The sequence below is a fragment of the Festucalex cinctus genome, chromosome 4, assembly GCF_051991245.1.
Source record: "Festucalex cinctus isolate MCC-2025b chromosome 4, RoL_Fcin_1.0, whole genome shotgun sequence".
In the NCBI taxonomy this organism is placed as follows: Eukaryota; Metazoa; Chordata; class Actinopteri; order Syngnathiformes; family Syngnathidae; genus Festucalex; species Festucalex cinctus.
This window is the reverse complement of record NC_135414.1, coordinates 12,742,901-12,756,867: the sequence shown is the minus strand read 5'-3', so window position 1 is coordinate 12,756,867 and position 13,967 is coordinate 12,742,901. Positions and strand designations below refer to the sequence as shown.

The window sequence follows — 13,967 nt, the reverse complement described above, 5'->3', positions numbered from 1 at the left end:
CTGCTTTGTTTTGAAGGTTTAACCATAGTGGTAATTTTATGTTTAGTATGCCCCCACTGGCCAGTTATGGCTAATGCATTTAGATGTATGTACTTCCTGCTGGGTAAAAGGCTTAAAAGCAAGATGGCTGCCTTAGCTCAGGTGTGTATGTGTGTGTGGGAGGGGAGACAATCTAGGCAGGCCTCTCGGCTTGATAAGGTTTTTCAAGCATTAGTCGCATTATCAGCATTATTCGCATTATTAGCATTATTATTTGACTATCATTTGATATCCTGTAATATTTCAAGCCAAAAGATTAGTATTGTTCACATATCACCTCTTCAAACTACCCAACATCCATAACACGGTTCCTGACATCCACGCCTGACCAAACAATTGGTGAGTCAATGTATTGAAGCCCTGCTGAGACCTGCACTTGTCTTTCAATTAAGAACACTTGAAATCTGAGAAAAATGGCACAAACATTTAGTTTTGCTCAACAGCAAAGGTATTATTCTAACATTCCTAATGGCTATACATATGAAGTTAACCACTGTATTGCAGTAAAACAATGAAACATATTCTGAACTTTAATAAGGGTTGAGGACAGCGTAATAAAAGTACTTTGGTGGACCCACCTCGCTTATTTCATTTATTAAGCATCTTACCGGTCCAAAATTGATTAGACAGTTGTGCTGGAAAGTTTACATACCCTAGAGCATATGTAAACTTATGAGCGCAGTGCATGGTGAGAAAAGATTTAATGCCCATAATATCCAAAACACTGTGGCGATTGTATTGATATTTTCAGAGGTTAAAGTTGACATGAGTAGAGGTGTGTATGTGGATTTTGGTGACGATTCATGGCACTGTGTCATTAAGTAATGTTTAGCTTTTGTAGCCTACATTGACAGTTGTGCTCATACATTTACATACCACAAGGGTATGTAAACTTTCAAGCACAACTGTTAAGTACTTTAAAATATTAACATAACAAAATAATGAGTCGCGGGCGGCACGGCGGATGAGTGGTTAGCACGTCCGCCTCCCAGTTCTGAAGACTCCTGTTCGAGTCCAGGCTCCGGCCTTCCTGGGTGGAGTTTGCATGTTCTCCCCGTGCCTGCGTGGGTCTTCTCCGGGTACTCTGGTCTCCTCCCATATTCCAAAGACATGCATGGCAGGTTAATTGAGCGCTCTGAATTGTCCCTAGGTGTGCTTGTGAGTGTGGATGGTTGTTCGTCTCTATGAGCCCTGCGATTGGCTGGCAACCAGTCCAGGGTGTACCCCGCCTACTGCCCAAAGCCAGCTGAGATAGGATCCAGCACCCCCCGCGACCCTTGAGGAATAAGCGGTCAAGAAAATGGATGGATGAATAATGAGTCCCAGCATTTAGCAGTCTATCAGCAGCCATTGAATCTACTTAATCTTCAGCCTACATTTCTTTATCTACTCACTCATCAATTTGGCTACCGGTGTTAAAAAGGGGGGACAAAAAAACAACTTAATACTGTGCTGGCCAACGTGATTTCAAGTGTGGTCTTGTGACATCTTGACATCTCGTGAAAAGATTTTGTATCTGCGAAGGCAAACACATTTGAAGGGGACTATATAATGACGTGTCGAAAGAATAAACACACACACACACACACACACACACACTACTTGATTAGTTGTGTTGAGTTTTGCATATTGATTATTTAATACGTGTGTTTGGGTACTGGAAGTAAGGCATTTTCATTTTGTCTTATTCTAGGATGCCATGACTGCTTTAATATAGACACAACAAAACACAGGATCATCAAAGGTCCGAAGCAAGCACAGTTTGGATACACTGTTCAGCAACATGTGGCGTCTGGGGGAGAAAAATGGTAAGCTACTTACTCATCCTTTGTAAACATTTGCCTTCCTGATCCTGAGCAGGTCAATCTCATGCAATTATAAAGATTACTAAAGTAGAATGTATTTTATGTCTAGTGTTTTGATTTTGTGTATCACTTTGCTGAACTAATTTCTGCCCTTTCCCCAATGGAAGCCTCACATTCATCATATTACCTCATGAAGAAAAAAGCATACTCCTGAATCAGCATGCACAAGCCAATTGGCGCAAAGTTAGTTTCTGGCGCGCTCAAAATATACCCGAAAAGCAGTGTGCTATTGATGAGTCGTGGAGCTGTGTGTGTGTGCGAAACACATTAGTTCTCTTTATAGATTTTTATGGATCTGCATCATTACTATTTCTGTCCTCAGTGACAGAATGACTGTACGAATAAAAGGATCATTTGTATTTCTGCAGATTAATGCATCAGTGACATCTGGATAAAACCTATGTGACAATTTGACAACATTTGTGTATTATAATTATTTATTTATTTTAACAAATTATTGACCAATATAAAGTGTTGAAAATAATTTGCACTCTTTGACAATGCCATTTTAAACAGACATGCCCTTTTTGGGGTCTCCTGAAAAGTGATGACTTTGGAGGTATGAGGATTCCGCCCAACACCGGCAACATGTTCTTGTATGATGTCCACTATCGAATGTTGAGGGACCTCCATTAGTCTGCTCGGTACAACATTGGCATTGGGACAGGACTTCAGAACATTCACTACGAGATTCTTATAACTCAATAAAACTGAAATTGAAGATAAAGAGGAAAATTGGAAATATCAATGGATGATTTTCGTCGAATGCCTTTCCATAACAGGAAGTGGAAATCGTGGTGGGGAAGTGGGGGTAGTGGATGGAGTTGATATATTGAATACAGTATGTTGTACAAGATTGTCTGAAAGCTTTTTTTGGTCATTAATCCAGAAGAACATCTGTTGAATAGAGTTTGGGATTCTGTGTGGACTAATCTAGTTTTTTCCACACCAAACTAATTTGCACTTGTATACCGGTAAACTGTTGGCTAATGTCACAAAACAGGGCCTTTCCCAAACTGTTCCCACAAAGTTGGAGTTAAATAATTGCCCAAAATATCTTCGGAAAATGGATAATTGAGATTCAAGGGGAACAAGTCAGTTTTTAATCAGCAGTACGTAGGTTTGAAGTGCCCAGTTGAGTATTATTCATATATTTCCCCAAAACATAATACGCTATAGTTAATCACTGTTAAGTGTTCAATCATAGCAGTTGAATCTTTATGTGTTAAATGATTAAGAATGCATCACACATTCAAAATTAAATTGCACTCTGGTCCAAATGGTAAAATATTGACAAAGGTATTTGTGCAAAAAACATACTTCTTGCACTGTCATATGCTGATTTATTTGACTGTTTCTCATGTTATTAATCTTCTTTCACCCTTAGGCAGCTTGGGCCAGTCATGCTTTTGCCTTTGCTTGCTTGTGTGTATATTGAAATGAAAGAGAGTATTGTATGCAAGAGGCTTCAGCTGCCAATAAAATCAACCTCAAACCTCAAAGCTTCACTCAAAAAATACCGAGGTTTTGAGAGCGAGCGAGTAGGTGAGTGAGTGAGTGAGTGAGTGAGTGAGTGAGTGAGTGAGTGAGGTTTTTTTTTTTTTAATGTAAACACAAGGCCTAAATGTTCTAAAACAAACAGTAAAATAGAATGTAAGCCCAGGTTGTGACTGTACTATGCTGACAGTCACCAAACTGAAAAGTCTTGTCAAGAAACTATCACTACGGATATACTAAATAGCGATGCAACATACTGTAGTGGCTTCTCAATCTCCCAGGATTAAGCCTACTTGCTTGGCGAGTTTATATCAATGCTTTTCACATCGTTCCCAGAGTTCATGCTAATGCTAAAACTATCGTGGGTCGTGTAGGCACTATATGACCACCAGCTGACTGAGGTGCTAACAGAAATATTCAACGCCTCACTTTTCCTTGAACACTTTTCTTTTTGTCAAGTAAAAAAAAAAAAGACCTTTTATATCACGTGCAATTGAACCTTCTACATTTTCATTTTGCTGCAGCCACACTTGGAGCATACACATTGAAACCTTGAATAAGCATCTCCATAATATTTCTCATATTTTTGTATCATTTTTTTTCTTTCTCTATTTTTATTTTTCACAAGTCCTGAGACTTACGGGGCTAACCAGGGTATTTAGGGTATCACATGTCATGCCATATCATGGGGAAATCAAAATATATGACTGAAAACAGCTTGATTTTAAAAAGTGATGAGATACATGGAGAGGCTTCATTGTAACGTATACCTCAGTGCACGCCTCCCTTTCTCTGTATAATTTTCTAGTTGTCCTCGGGGACCTAGTTGGAGATATGACCTTTACCCTTTTGCTCAGTTACACAGTTTGCATGCCAGAAATGCTAGCAGCTCATAAAATTTTTCACCGTTGAGTTTAATATAGTGTAGCTTTGTAGCTAGTATGTTAAAGCTGTATAGAAACAAAAAAGTGTTTAACTTTTTATAAAACGTCAAACAAACTCATTGTTGGAATAATAATAATTGAAACAATTAACTTGTGATTTAAACACACCACTCACATAATGTTACTGTCTTTCAGCATGATAATACAAGTAATAGTGAACAATCCAAGGACACAAAAGAAATTAACATTTCTTTCCTTGCATCGCCTGCGTACTCATCAGACATGTCAAATTTTGTATACCAAAAGGTTCCGTCGCATGCAAATGTTCAGAAACAGAGGAAAAGTGAGCCAAGTAGGCGGTGAAAATCGATAACCGACTGAAGGAGGCAAATTTGGGTCATACAACAAACCTAAAAGGTTTTCTCTTAGGAACCTCGTAGCTCACTTGAGTGCGCCGATAGCTTAGTCTTGTAGTCCTGTTGTGGACAAGTAGAAGGAAAACTGTGACTGGTAGTATTTTTCTCCCTGTAGACTAGTTTATTATTATCACATATTGTATCTGTACGTGTAAAATCTGGAGTATGAGGATGACAGCTGTATTAGCTTTTGCAGGGTAGTCCAGTCTAGAGTATCCTCTCCCCAGACACTTTGTCCAGCTTTTCCAGGGGAATCCGAAGGTGATACCAGGACAGCCCGCATCATTCAGAGTGTCCTGGGTTGTCTTAAGTGCTCCTCCTAGCAAGACATGCATGGAACTCCTCACTAGGAAGGTATCCAAAACATGTCATAACAAGATGCCCAAGTCGGCTCCCTTATCTCCCTTTGGTGCAGATAAGCAGTGACTCCACTCTGATCCCTTCCCAAATGAGCCGGCTTTTCACCCTATCTCTAGGAGAGAGCCCCGGCACCTGTAGGGCTAAGCATAGTTAGAATGTACGATTCTGGTACTGGTCCTTTATCTGACTTTTCCACTGATCCTCTTCTCCAAAAATTCGAAAGACAGTATACCTTGCTATGAGGCTCAGGGTGTGATTCCCTGTCGTTGGAAGACAACCTTCAGTCTCCTTTCTTAATAAGTGGGACAACCTCCAGGCCTGGCTCCAGAAGGCGGCCCTGGTGACCCACATCTGGTCAAAGGAAGAGTCACTCAGTTTTTGGTCCTCTTCAGAGCGATTTCTGACCAAGCTGTGCTTTGTTTGGCCCCTCACCTACGACCTGTTTGTCCTAGTTCTTGCCTGGAATGGACTGCTATTTATATAGCACTTGTTTAGCTATCGTGCTCAAAGCGCTTTACAAAGCCTCACATTCACCCATTCACACATCAGTGGTAGGCTGTCACCATGACACCCCACCCCAAAATGCACACAGGCTATAATGACGTGTAAATACAACAGTGGAGTTTCCCTCTTCTGTTACTTGAGGTGGGATGGTGGGACAAAACATACGGACAAAAAACAAACAAACTCTTAAACATCACATTTTCATTTTCTTCATGTGACCAAAAGCATTTGAGATATCACATCCCTGATAAGTTAACAATAAATCACTTTTCACACACCACATCAAATGGCAAATAATCTTTTAATTCACACAAAATTATTAAATCAAATTTCCCACTGTGGTAATATGACCTCATTTAAGCAAGAAAATACCAAAACGAGCAACAATAAAATAAGCAAACTTTGGCTGATGCCTCAGAAGATGAATTGTTAGCTGAATGTGATCTTCAAAGTTGAGGCTAATTTCATCTCTTGAGAGGTCACACTTCCAAAACGTTTAAAGGGTTCAAATCTCAGACGATGACCTTGCCTGCTATTGGAATTGACTTTCCATTGATATTTTAACAGTTCCCGAAAATTTCAGGCTCATATCTTTTTCCCAAGGTACTGGTTGCTATGGACATTTGAAAGATGCAAGTACCAAAACGTTAAACACCTTTTTCTCAAAACTAGGGATTTCAACCTTCCAACATTAAAATTGCTGTAACTTTGTCCATTTTTTAGGTACGTCCATTTACTATATATCATTTTAAAGGGAATTAAGTGCAGAATTCAAATATATCAATATCTCAATTTTGACCCTTTTGCCAGAGCCGGTCACATATATGGATGTATCTCAGCTTTTGACAAACTAAAAACATCAATGATTAAATTGCATTCTTTGTGTGATGTGTGTGTTGTTTTTACGATTCAAACTGCATAGCAGCCTTGAAAGCAACTACTCCAGAAACTGCAAGACTGGGTTTTTATTATTTATTTATTTTTTACTGGCTTATAGTGACATTTATGAGACGAATCTGACCCCACTCAGGAGATCCAAAGCGAAGTCAAGTGAGAGACTGGCTTATATTAAAAAAAATAATAATAAAAAAAAAAAGAAGAAAAAAAAAAAGACTACATCATGGAGGAAGAATGTCTTCCTCTGAAAAGTATTTTGATGAGGAGACCTAAAAGTTCAGTACACCCAGGTTGTCTATGACCAATAGCAACAACATGGGCCCATAATGTTAAATCTGAGTCATCTTGTGCCTAAATAGACTCGAGTGCTAAAGCCTGCCACCGACTTCCGTAAGTCACATACTCACGCCGTTTTCGGCCACTGCTGCGACACACAGGCCGCGTCCCAACACTCGCACCCCCACCCCTACGCCTCTCAACCATGTGCTCCCGCCGATGGGCGCAAGTGCGCAGGTCGTTTTAGGTCTTTGAAATGCTCTCGGAGACCTGAGACCGACACACTACACACTCGCACCCATCGACGGGAAGGCGCAACTGAGGGTCACAAGGGCGGAAGCGCAAGCACTGCGACGCAGCCCGGCGCACACGTTGCAAACAGCAACCGGAAACAGCGCCGGTATGTGACACACGGAAGTCCCGCCCTCTGTGGCATGATATACCCCATTGCTAACATAGACAATATTGAGGTAGTGTTGAAAAATTATTGGGTGTCATATTGGTTTCATGGTGTCAAGATGAGAAAACCATGATGAAGAGGACTTTTTAACTATGAATTCTAATTTCCATGGAAATGTATTGATCATTCATGGCCCGAACACCTGTTTTGAATTTTGCTATCATTTCCTTGTTAGACAGCAGCAAGTTGTGAGTATTGAAACAATGAACAGTTTGGACATGAGATAGAGAAGGTGGTGTATGGATATTTTAGTACAATTCATAGAATGTGCTTTCAAACAATTAACAAAATCTAGTCATTGCAGGATAAAATTTTCTTGCAGAGTAAAATAAAAGACAGTAATGTCTTTGTTAGACAACGCTTTATTTCCCAAGTGATGTTTATTTTCTTCCCGTTTGTTGCTGTTGTATGTTATATCATTTATTAATCAATATGTCCATAAGAAAAATTAGGTATTGTAGCAGTCTTGATGTTGTGAGGTTCCTGCTCTTATCTGTGACAGCACATACTTAAAATTAACATTGACTTTTTTTCTATGCTGTTTTTGCAGGTTATTAGTCGGCGCACCATATGAAATGAACGGTGCTTACCAGACAGGAGATGTATATAAATGTTCACTGACCAAACGAACCAATGGAAATGGTTGCACCAAGCTTAACCTAGGTAAAGTAACTCGTTATCACCACGATACAACACAGTACACATACAGCAACTTGCATGTATTCCTGCATGTGACTCATTAAACATCATGGTTTTGTGTGTGAGACAGACATTAGTATCAAACCAGTCATTACTCATTTTACAGTTTTATAGGTTGTTTACATTTCCATGTTTTGTACCGCTAATGTCACCATGTGGCACGCACATTGCACGTGTTGCGCTTGTGAATTTAGACATACAGTATGCAGTTTTGTCCAGTAAATCTGACTGTAGTTAGTCTGCGTGTAGACAGGGAGACACCCAAGTCCGCGAAAGTGAAAGTAATCTTTGTATGTACAGCATGTTTGTCTGTAAATGAGCATTTGAGATCATCTCTTGTTTTCCATCAAGGAAGGATATCTCTGACCAATGTATCTGAGCGGAAAGACAAGATGAGGTTGGGGATGACACTCACAACCAATCCCAAAGACAACAGTTTTGTGGTGAGACCATCTTAGTACATTTTGAACTGATTGCCAAATTTAGCATATGGCAAAGGAAAAATTGTGTTAATAGTGTCTTTCCTTGCAGAAAGAGAAACCCCACAATTTACTGATGTTGTTACTGTTTATGTATGTTCTTTTCTTATGCTCCAAATTGCACTCTGACATGTGAGCTCAGATTTACTTTTTCAAGTTCCTGCCTCATCTGGCAAAGGATCCATCTCACCACAACCCTGCTACGGACTCATAGCATAAATAATGGATTAAGAAATGGATCGTTCCTGTTCTTGTTCGCTATGGTCTGACATATATCAGATTTTTTGTTGTTGTTGTTGAGACAATTGGGTCAGAATTAATCAATAAGATGCCAGCGGTTGAGTTTGTTTATTTTGGGACAGTCCAAAAGTTTCTCTGTTTTACTTAGAATTGTGGTACCATCATCACCATAAAACCATTTCATTTCTGAGGGTTGATTGTATTAAAGATATCTATTCATTACAGATTTCCTTTTCTGCAGTCAAAATATTTTAAGGTCAAACAAAATACAAATGAATGAATACAAAAAAACCCTAACTGAAATCATTATACATTGAATGTATCTGCTCTATGATACAACACCTAATCTTTGATGTTTCAGGCCTGTGGCCCACTTTGGTCTTACGAGTGTGGCAGCTCTTACTACAGCACGGGGATATGCTCCAGAGTCAATGCTAGCTTCAAGTTCTCCAGAACGATTGCACCTGCCTTTCAAAGTGAGCTTATACCCTTCACTTCCTGTCCCAAAGAGGTGTATTTATTTATGGGGATGTATTCTTAAGTAGCATTTTTATCATTAGTTATCTCTAAATGTTTTTTTTTTTTTTTTTTTTTTTAAAGGATGTGAGACCTATATGGACATAGTTATCGTTCTGGATGGCTCAAACTCTATCTACCCTTGGTATGAAGTGCAAGCTTTTCTCATCAACATTCTTCAGAAGTTCTATATTGGACCAGGTCAAATTCAGGTGTTTCCTTTTTTATTTCCAGAACATGTTGTATTGCTGGAGCTGTACTAATTGTGGTTTGTTGTGTGTTCCTTTGGCCAGGTTGGAGTTGTTCAGTACGGTGAAAAAGTTGTGCATGAGTTCAAACTCAATGATTTTAAATCTGTTGAGGAAGTGGTAAAGAGAGCACGCAGCATCGACCAGCGAGGCGGCGAGGAGACCAACACGGCTCTTGGTATCAACATTGCACGGTACATGCCACCATCCTGTATGTTTATCAAGGCTCGAAATAACTTTTCTTTGAGGAACAGTTTTGTAAACAATAACTTCATATGAGGCGCAATTTTCTAATTCTGAGGACCAATTTTTTTTGATAAGTGTACTCGATCACCAAAGCACTTAATTCTGGTGTTTCACGATTACATGCCCAATTTAGGTTAGCTTAGCAATTAGCTAACATCTACATCGTTCTACATCTTTCCTCATAATTCCTTCATGAGAACAATATTTGTCAGACCTTAGTGTAGCTTATTCTCCGTTAGGGAGGTGATGATTGCTCACCTCGGAGTGACTCTGCAACTTGTTTAGCCACATTAGTAGCCAGCCAAAGCTCTTTGCTAGCTAGGTTGCTGTGGCAGAAGTAGCACTGAACTTGCCTCGCATAAGTGACATAGCCTATGGTAAAAGTTGTTTGGGACTGTCAACTTAAAACTCTGTGATTTTCAATTTTGCTATTCAATGTGTTTTAATGGGGTGCAAATTGTGACACCTTGACTGTTTTTAGAATATGATTTGGTGAAAATCTGGTGCATGTTGCTGTCGCAGATCTGAGGCTTTCAAACAAGGAGGTCGACGTGGAGCAAAGAAAGTGATGATAGTGATAACTGACGGCGAGTCACATGATAGCGTTGACCTCCAGCCAGCCATAGAGGAGAGCGAGAAGGACGGCATCACCCGTTACGCCATCGCTGTGAGTCTGCTAGACATATTATTCACCTGGGTTTGGGTTCCTATTTTATGAGGGGTTTTTTTCCCCCCTTTTTTTCCTGGTGGCTACTGAGTTTTGAGTGCAGCTTTAAAGTCATATTAACAGTAATGACATCATTAGGTTATGTAGGAATCTTATGTTAGCAGTGGTGCCAAAAACAATCAACCCCAAACTCTACTGAGAGGATGTGCAATTAAAGGTGTAAATGATGTTGTCCAGACCACACAATGCTGTGGTTTCACCAGTTTGCTAATAACATACTTTATTACATCTATGCTATGAACTTTGAGTTAATGGAATTGGTGGGAATAAAAATCATTATAGGACAACATTCGCTGAGACTTTTTCAAGGTAAATTAAACTGTGATTTGGCTAACAGTGCAGCATATTACATGAATAGAAGTTTTTATGTCCATTGCTGAACATTTCATGCGTCTTCACAGGTTCTTGGATACTACAATCGGAGAGGAATTAACCCTGAGGCATTCCTCAATGAAATCAAATACATTGCCAGTGACCCCGATGACAAACACTTTTTTAATGTGACAGACGAGTCGGCACTGAAGGACATTGTGGATGCACTTGGGGAACGCATCTTCAGTTTAGAAGGTTAGCTTGAGAATCCTTTATTTATTTAGTTATTTTTCAAGCATCCTGTTGTACTATACATATACTATATACAGTACAGGCCAAATGAGACTTTCTTATTCAATGCATTGTCTTTATTCTCTCACTGAAGCATCAGAACTATATATGAACTCATGTGGAGTTGTTTACTTCACCAAAAAAAAAGGTGAAATAACTGAAAACATGTTTTATATTATAGATCTCTTTAAAATAGCCATCCTTTGCTTTGGGTGCTTTTTTTGCATACTCTGGGAACTCCTTAAAGACTGTTGGAAAATCCTTTCAGATGCAACTACCTTTTAAAGCTCATCGAGAGAATGTCAAGAATGATAAAGAAGTAATCAGAGAAAAGAGTGGCTATTTATTTATGTATTTATTTTACTATTTTCACTTTATTTTTTGGTGGAGTACATAACTCCATGTGTTCATTAGTTGTCATAGTTTTGATGCCCTTCAGTGAGAATCTACAATGTACATAGTCAAGAAAATAAAGCAAATGTATTGAATGAGAACGTGTCCAAACTTTCTCTCTCTCTCTCTCTCTCTCTCTCTCTCTCTCTCTCTCTCTCTCTCTCTCTCTCTCTCTCACAGGTTGTGTTTGAGCAATAAACATAACTACATGCACTAAAGTAAAGCATTTAAGAAATGTTTGCGTATGACGTACAGAATATTTTGCTCATGTCAAACTATCCTTTTCATTTACTTTTTTAATTATGCAAGTAATTAACTGAATTGAAAACGAGAAGGATGAGAGTGTGCAGTGAATCAAAAAATTCTGACGACATCCTCATAACATTAAATGTCGAAAGAATTACCACATAACATGTGCTCTTTAAATTTGGCAGGCAAAAGATTGGATTAAAAGCATTTTAATTAAGCGATTCATCGTGATTAATCAATATTCGAAGATGTGATTAATCTGATTCAAAAATGTAATCGTTTGACAGCTCTGATATATATCAATGTCCTCGCTCTCCATCAATATGGTATGGGAGATTAATTTTGTGCACTTCAAAGGCCTTCAAGACTTATTTGCTTACGCAGGAACCAGTAAAAATGGAACAGCGTTTGGTCTCCAGATGTCTCAAGCTGGATTCTCCGCTCACAATGTTGAGGTAAGTCGCACTTATGCTATCACATTGTCTCATACTGGCTGTCATCGTATGGAGCAACACGTCTCAATTTTTATGGCATCATAATGTCTCCTCATAACCCACCATTTATCACTTTTCACTCCCCCTCAGAGGTGCCAGAGGGACCCAGTGGTCTAGGTGATCTTGATTTAGGGGCCCCTGGCAGATAATACCAATTTTCTTTTCCACTTCAGCCATGCTGGGATGGGAAATAAAACACTGCTTCTCTCCAGGGAGACACTTTACTTGGAGTTGAAAAACATTTCGTCAGTTTTGCTGCAGTATGAGTTGTTATTCCTTTTTTGCTTTGCAACCTTCTATCTGGATGACACGGCAGAAGAGGGAAAGGGAGTCATGTCTCATCTTGGACACTATATAGTACCGAGAGTAGTTCATGAAACTGTATGCTCACCCAATGGGTTAATGCTTTTAAGCTTCCCCTCACAATGTGATTTGTCAAGAGACAAATCCATTTATCCACTTATGCTGAAAATAGTGGACAATTTGCAGACGGGTGACAGAAAATGTCGGAAATTCTGTCCACAAGGCCAGATTCCGTAAATGCTCCACAGCAGTCAACCTGAGAGTTGAAAGTAGGATAACTTATTGGAAGGAATGTTGGGATTTAAAAGAGGAAGAATGTCCTCAAGGCCCAGATGTTTTTTGTTTTTTTTTAAGACTGCAAGCTGCTTATGTCATATACTACCAGACATTTTATACATCAGCATTTATGGTTTACCCAGGTGTTGTTTATTTAGCATGCTGAAACTCAGAGTAAAAAAAAGGTGTTGTTTGTTTATATTCTGTAAACACCAGCCCTCCACAGGATTCTGGTTGTAGAAAATGGATTTGTATGGATTAGATGTATTTTTTTTCATGGATAAACTTAACATGGCAAGTTGAGGTCTGCACATTCCCTGACGTGAAAGTCTAAACAAAAAGTAATCAATAGTTTCAATACTAGAAGTCAAGAGAGAATAAAGAAGCGTGTGATTACTGTAATGTATCATTTAATTCAAGATATTATCAACAGAACACAAATCACTAATAAGACTTTAATTAGCCTTAAATGTCCCAATCCATATCAGGCAAATTGATACAAAATGAAATTGTTTTAGCTCTATTGCTATCGCTCTCTTTTCACACTAGACACAAAATAATCCCAGTGCAGTGAACATCTCTTTAAAGTTTTTGAATTCCGTTTTGACAGTGATATGAAATGTCTATCACCTTTAGGATGGGACTCTGGTGGGAGCCGTTGGGGCTTATGACTGGAACGGGGCGGTGCTAAAAGAAACAAAGCAAGGGAAGGTGGTTCCTCCAAAAGCTTCCTATGCGCAGGAGTTTCCAGAAGAACTCAAAAACCATGGCGCCTACTTGGGTGAGTATTCCTCCAAATGTTTTTAATTAACATGTACTGTATTTTATTTTATTTTATTTTATTTTATTTTATTTTATTTTATTTTATTTTATTTTATTTTATTTTGTTTTTATAACGGGACTCAAAGGAGCTCTGCCTTTGACATTAATTATTTTTACATGATGTAGTTTAGGAGTATATTGAAATCCAATCTGTGGATTTGCATTTGAGTTAACTTGGTCATTTACATACATAAGTTCATTCATTATGAGTTTCCACATCAATCTCGCTTTTCAACATGAAATTTTTTTCTGACATATTTTTGAAGAGGTCAATTAGGTTTCAGTTTTTACATATACATGAAATGAGGAGCCCCTTTTTGGTTGAGGTTTTCAGGGTTGTCTTCATGCCGGACCCCGGTGCCCCACCATTCAGTCTTTTCCATCCCATCCAGCACCATCTATCTCCTCCACCACAAAACCTGTGTTTTTACCATCAGTGGTTTGTTTGACTAAGCTTATCCAGCTGGCTGCCAG

General features: G+C 39.0%; 1 protein-coding gene across 4 annotated transcripts in view; it reads left to right on the top strand.

The window, feature by feature from the left end:
* Window positions 1-13,967, top strand: part of itga11a (integrin, alpha 11a) — a 51,091-nt gene that overhangs the window by 6,848 nt on the left and 30,276 nt on the right. For 2 of the 4 annotated variants that reach the window (XM_077519001.1, XM_077519002.1), the window contains exons 2-11: window positions 1,733-1,847; window positions 7,749-7,861; window positions 8,249-8,340; window positions 8,978-9,092; window positions 9,217-9,344; window positions 9,426-9,574; window positions 10,149-10,293; window positions 10,755-10,920; window positions 11,983-12,053; window positions 13,308-13,452. In XM_077519001.1, coding sequence (XP_077375127.1) covers window positions 1,733-1,847; window positions 7,749-7,861; window positions 8,249-8,340; window positions 8,978-9,092; window positions 9,217-9,344; window positions 9,426-9,574; window positions 10,149-10,293; window positions 10,755-10,920; window positions 11,983-12,053; window positions 13,308-13,452 — 1,239 coding nt within the window. Of the gene's footprint in view, window positions 1-1,732; window positions 1,848-7,187; window positions 7,387-7,748; window positions 7,862-8,248; window positions 8,341-8,977; window positions 9,093-9,216; window positions 9,345-9,425; window positions 9,575-10,148; window positions 10,294-10,754; window positions 10,921-11,982; window positions 12,054-13,307; window positions 13,453-13,967 lie in introns of those variants that run through there. The other 2 variants (XM_077519003.1, XM_077519004.1) reach the window with 2 other exon arrangements.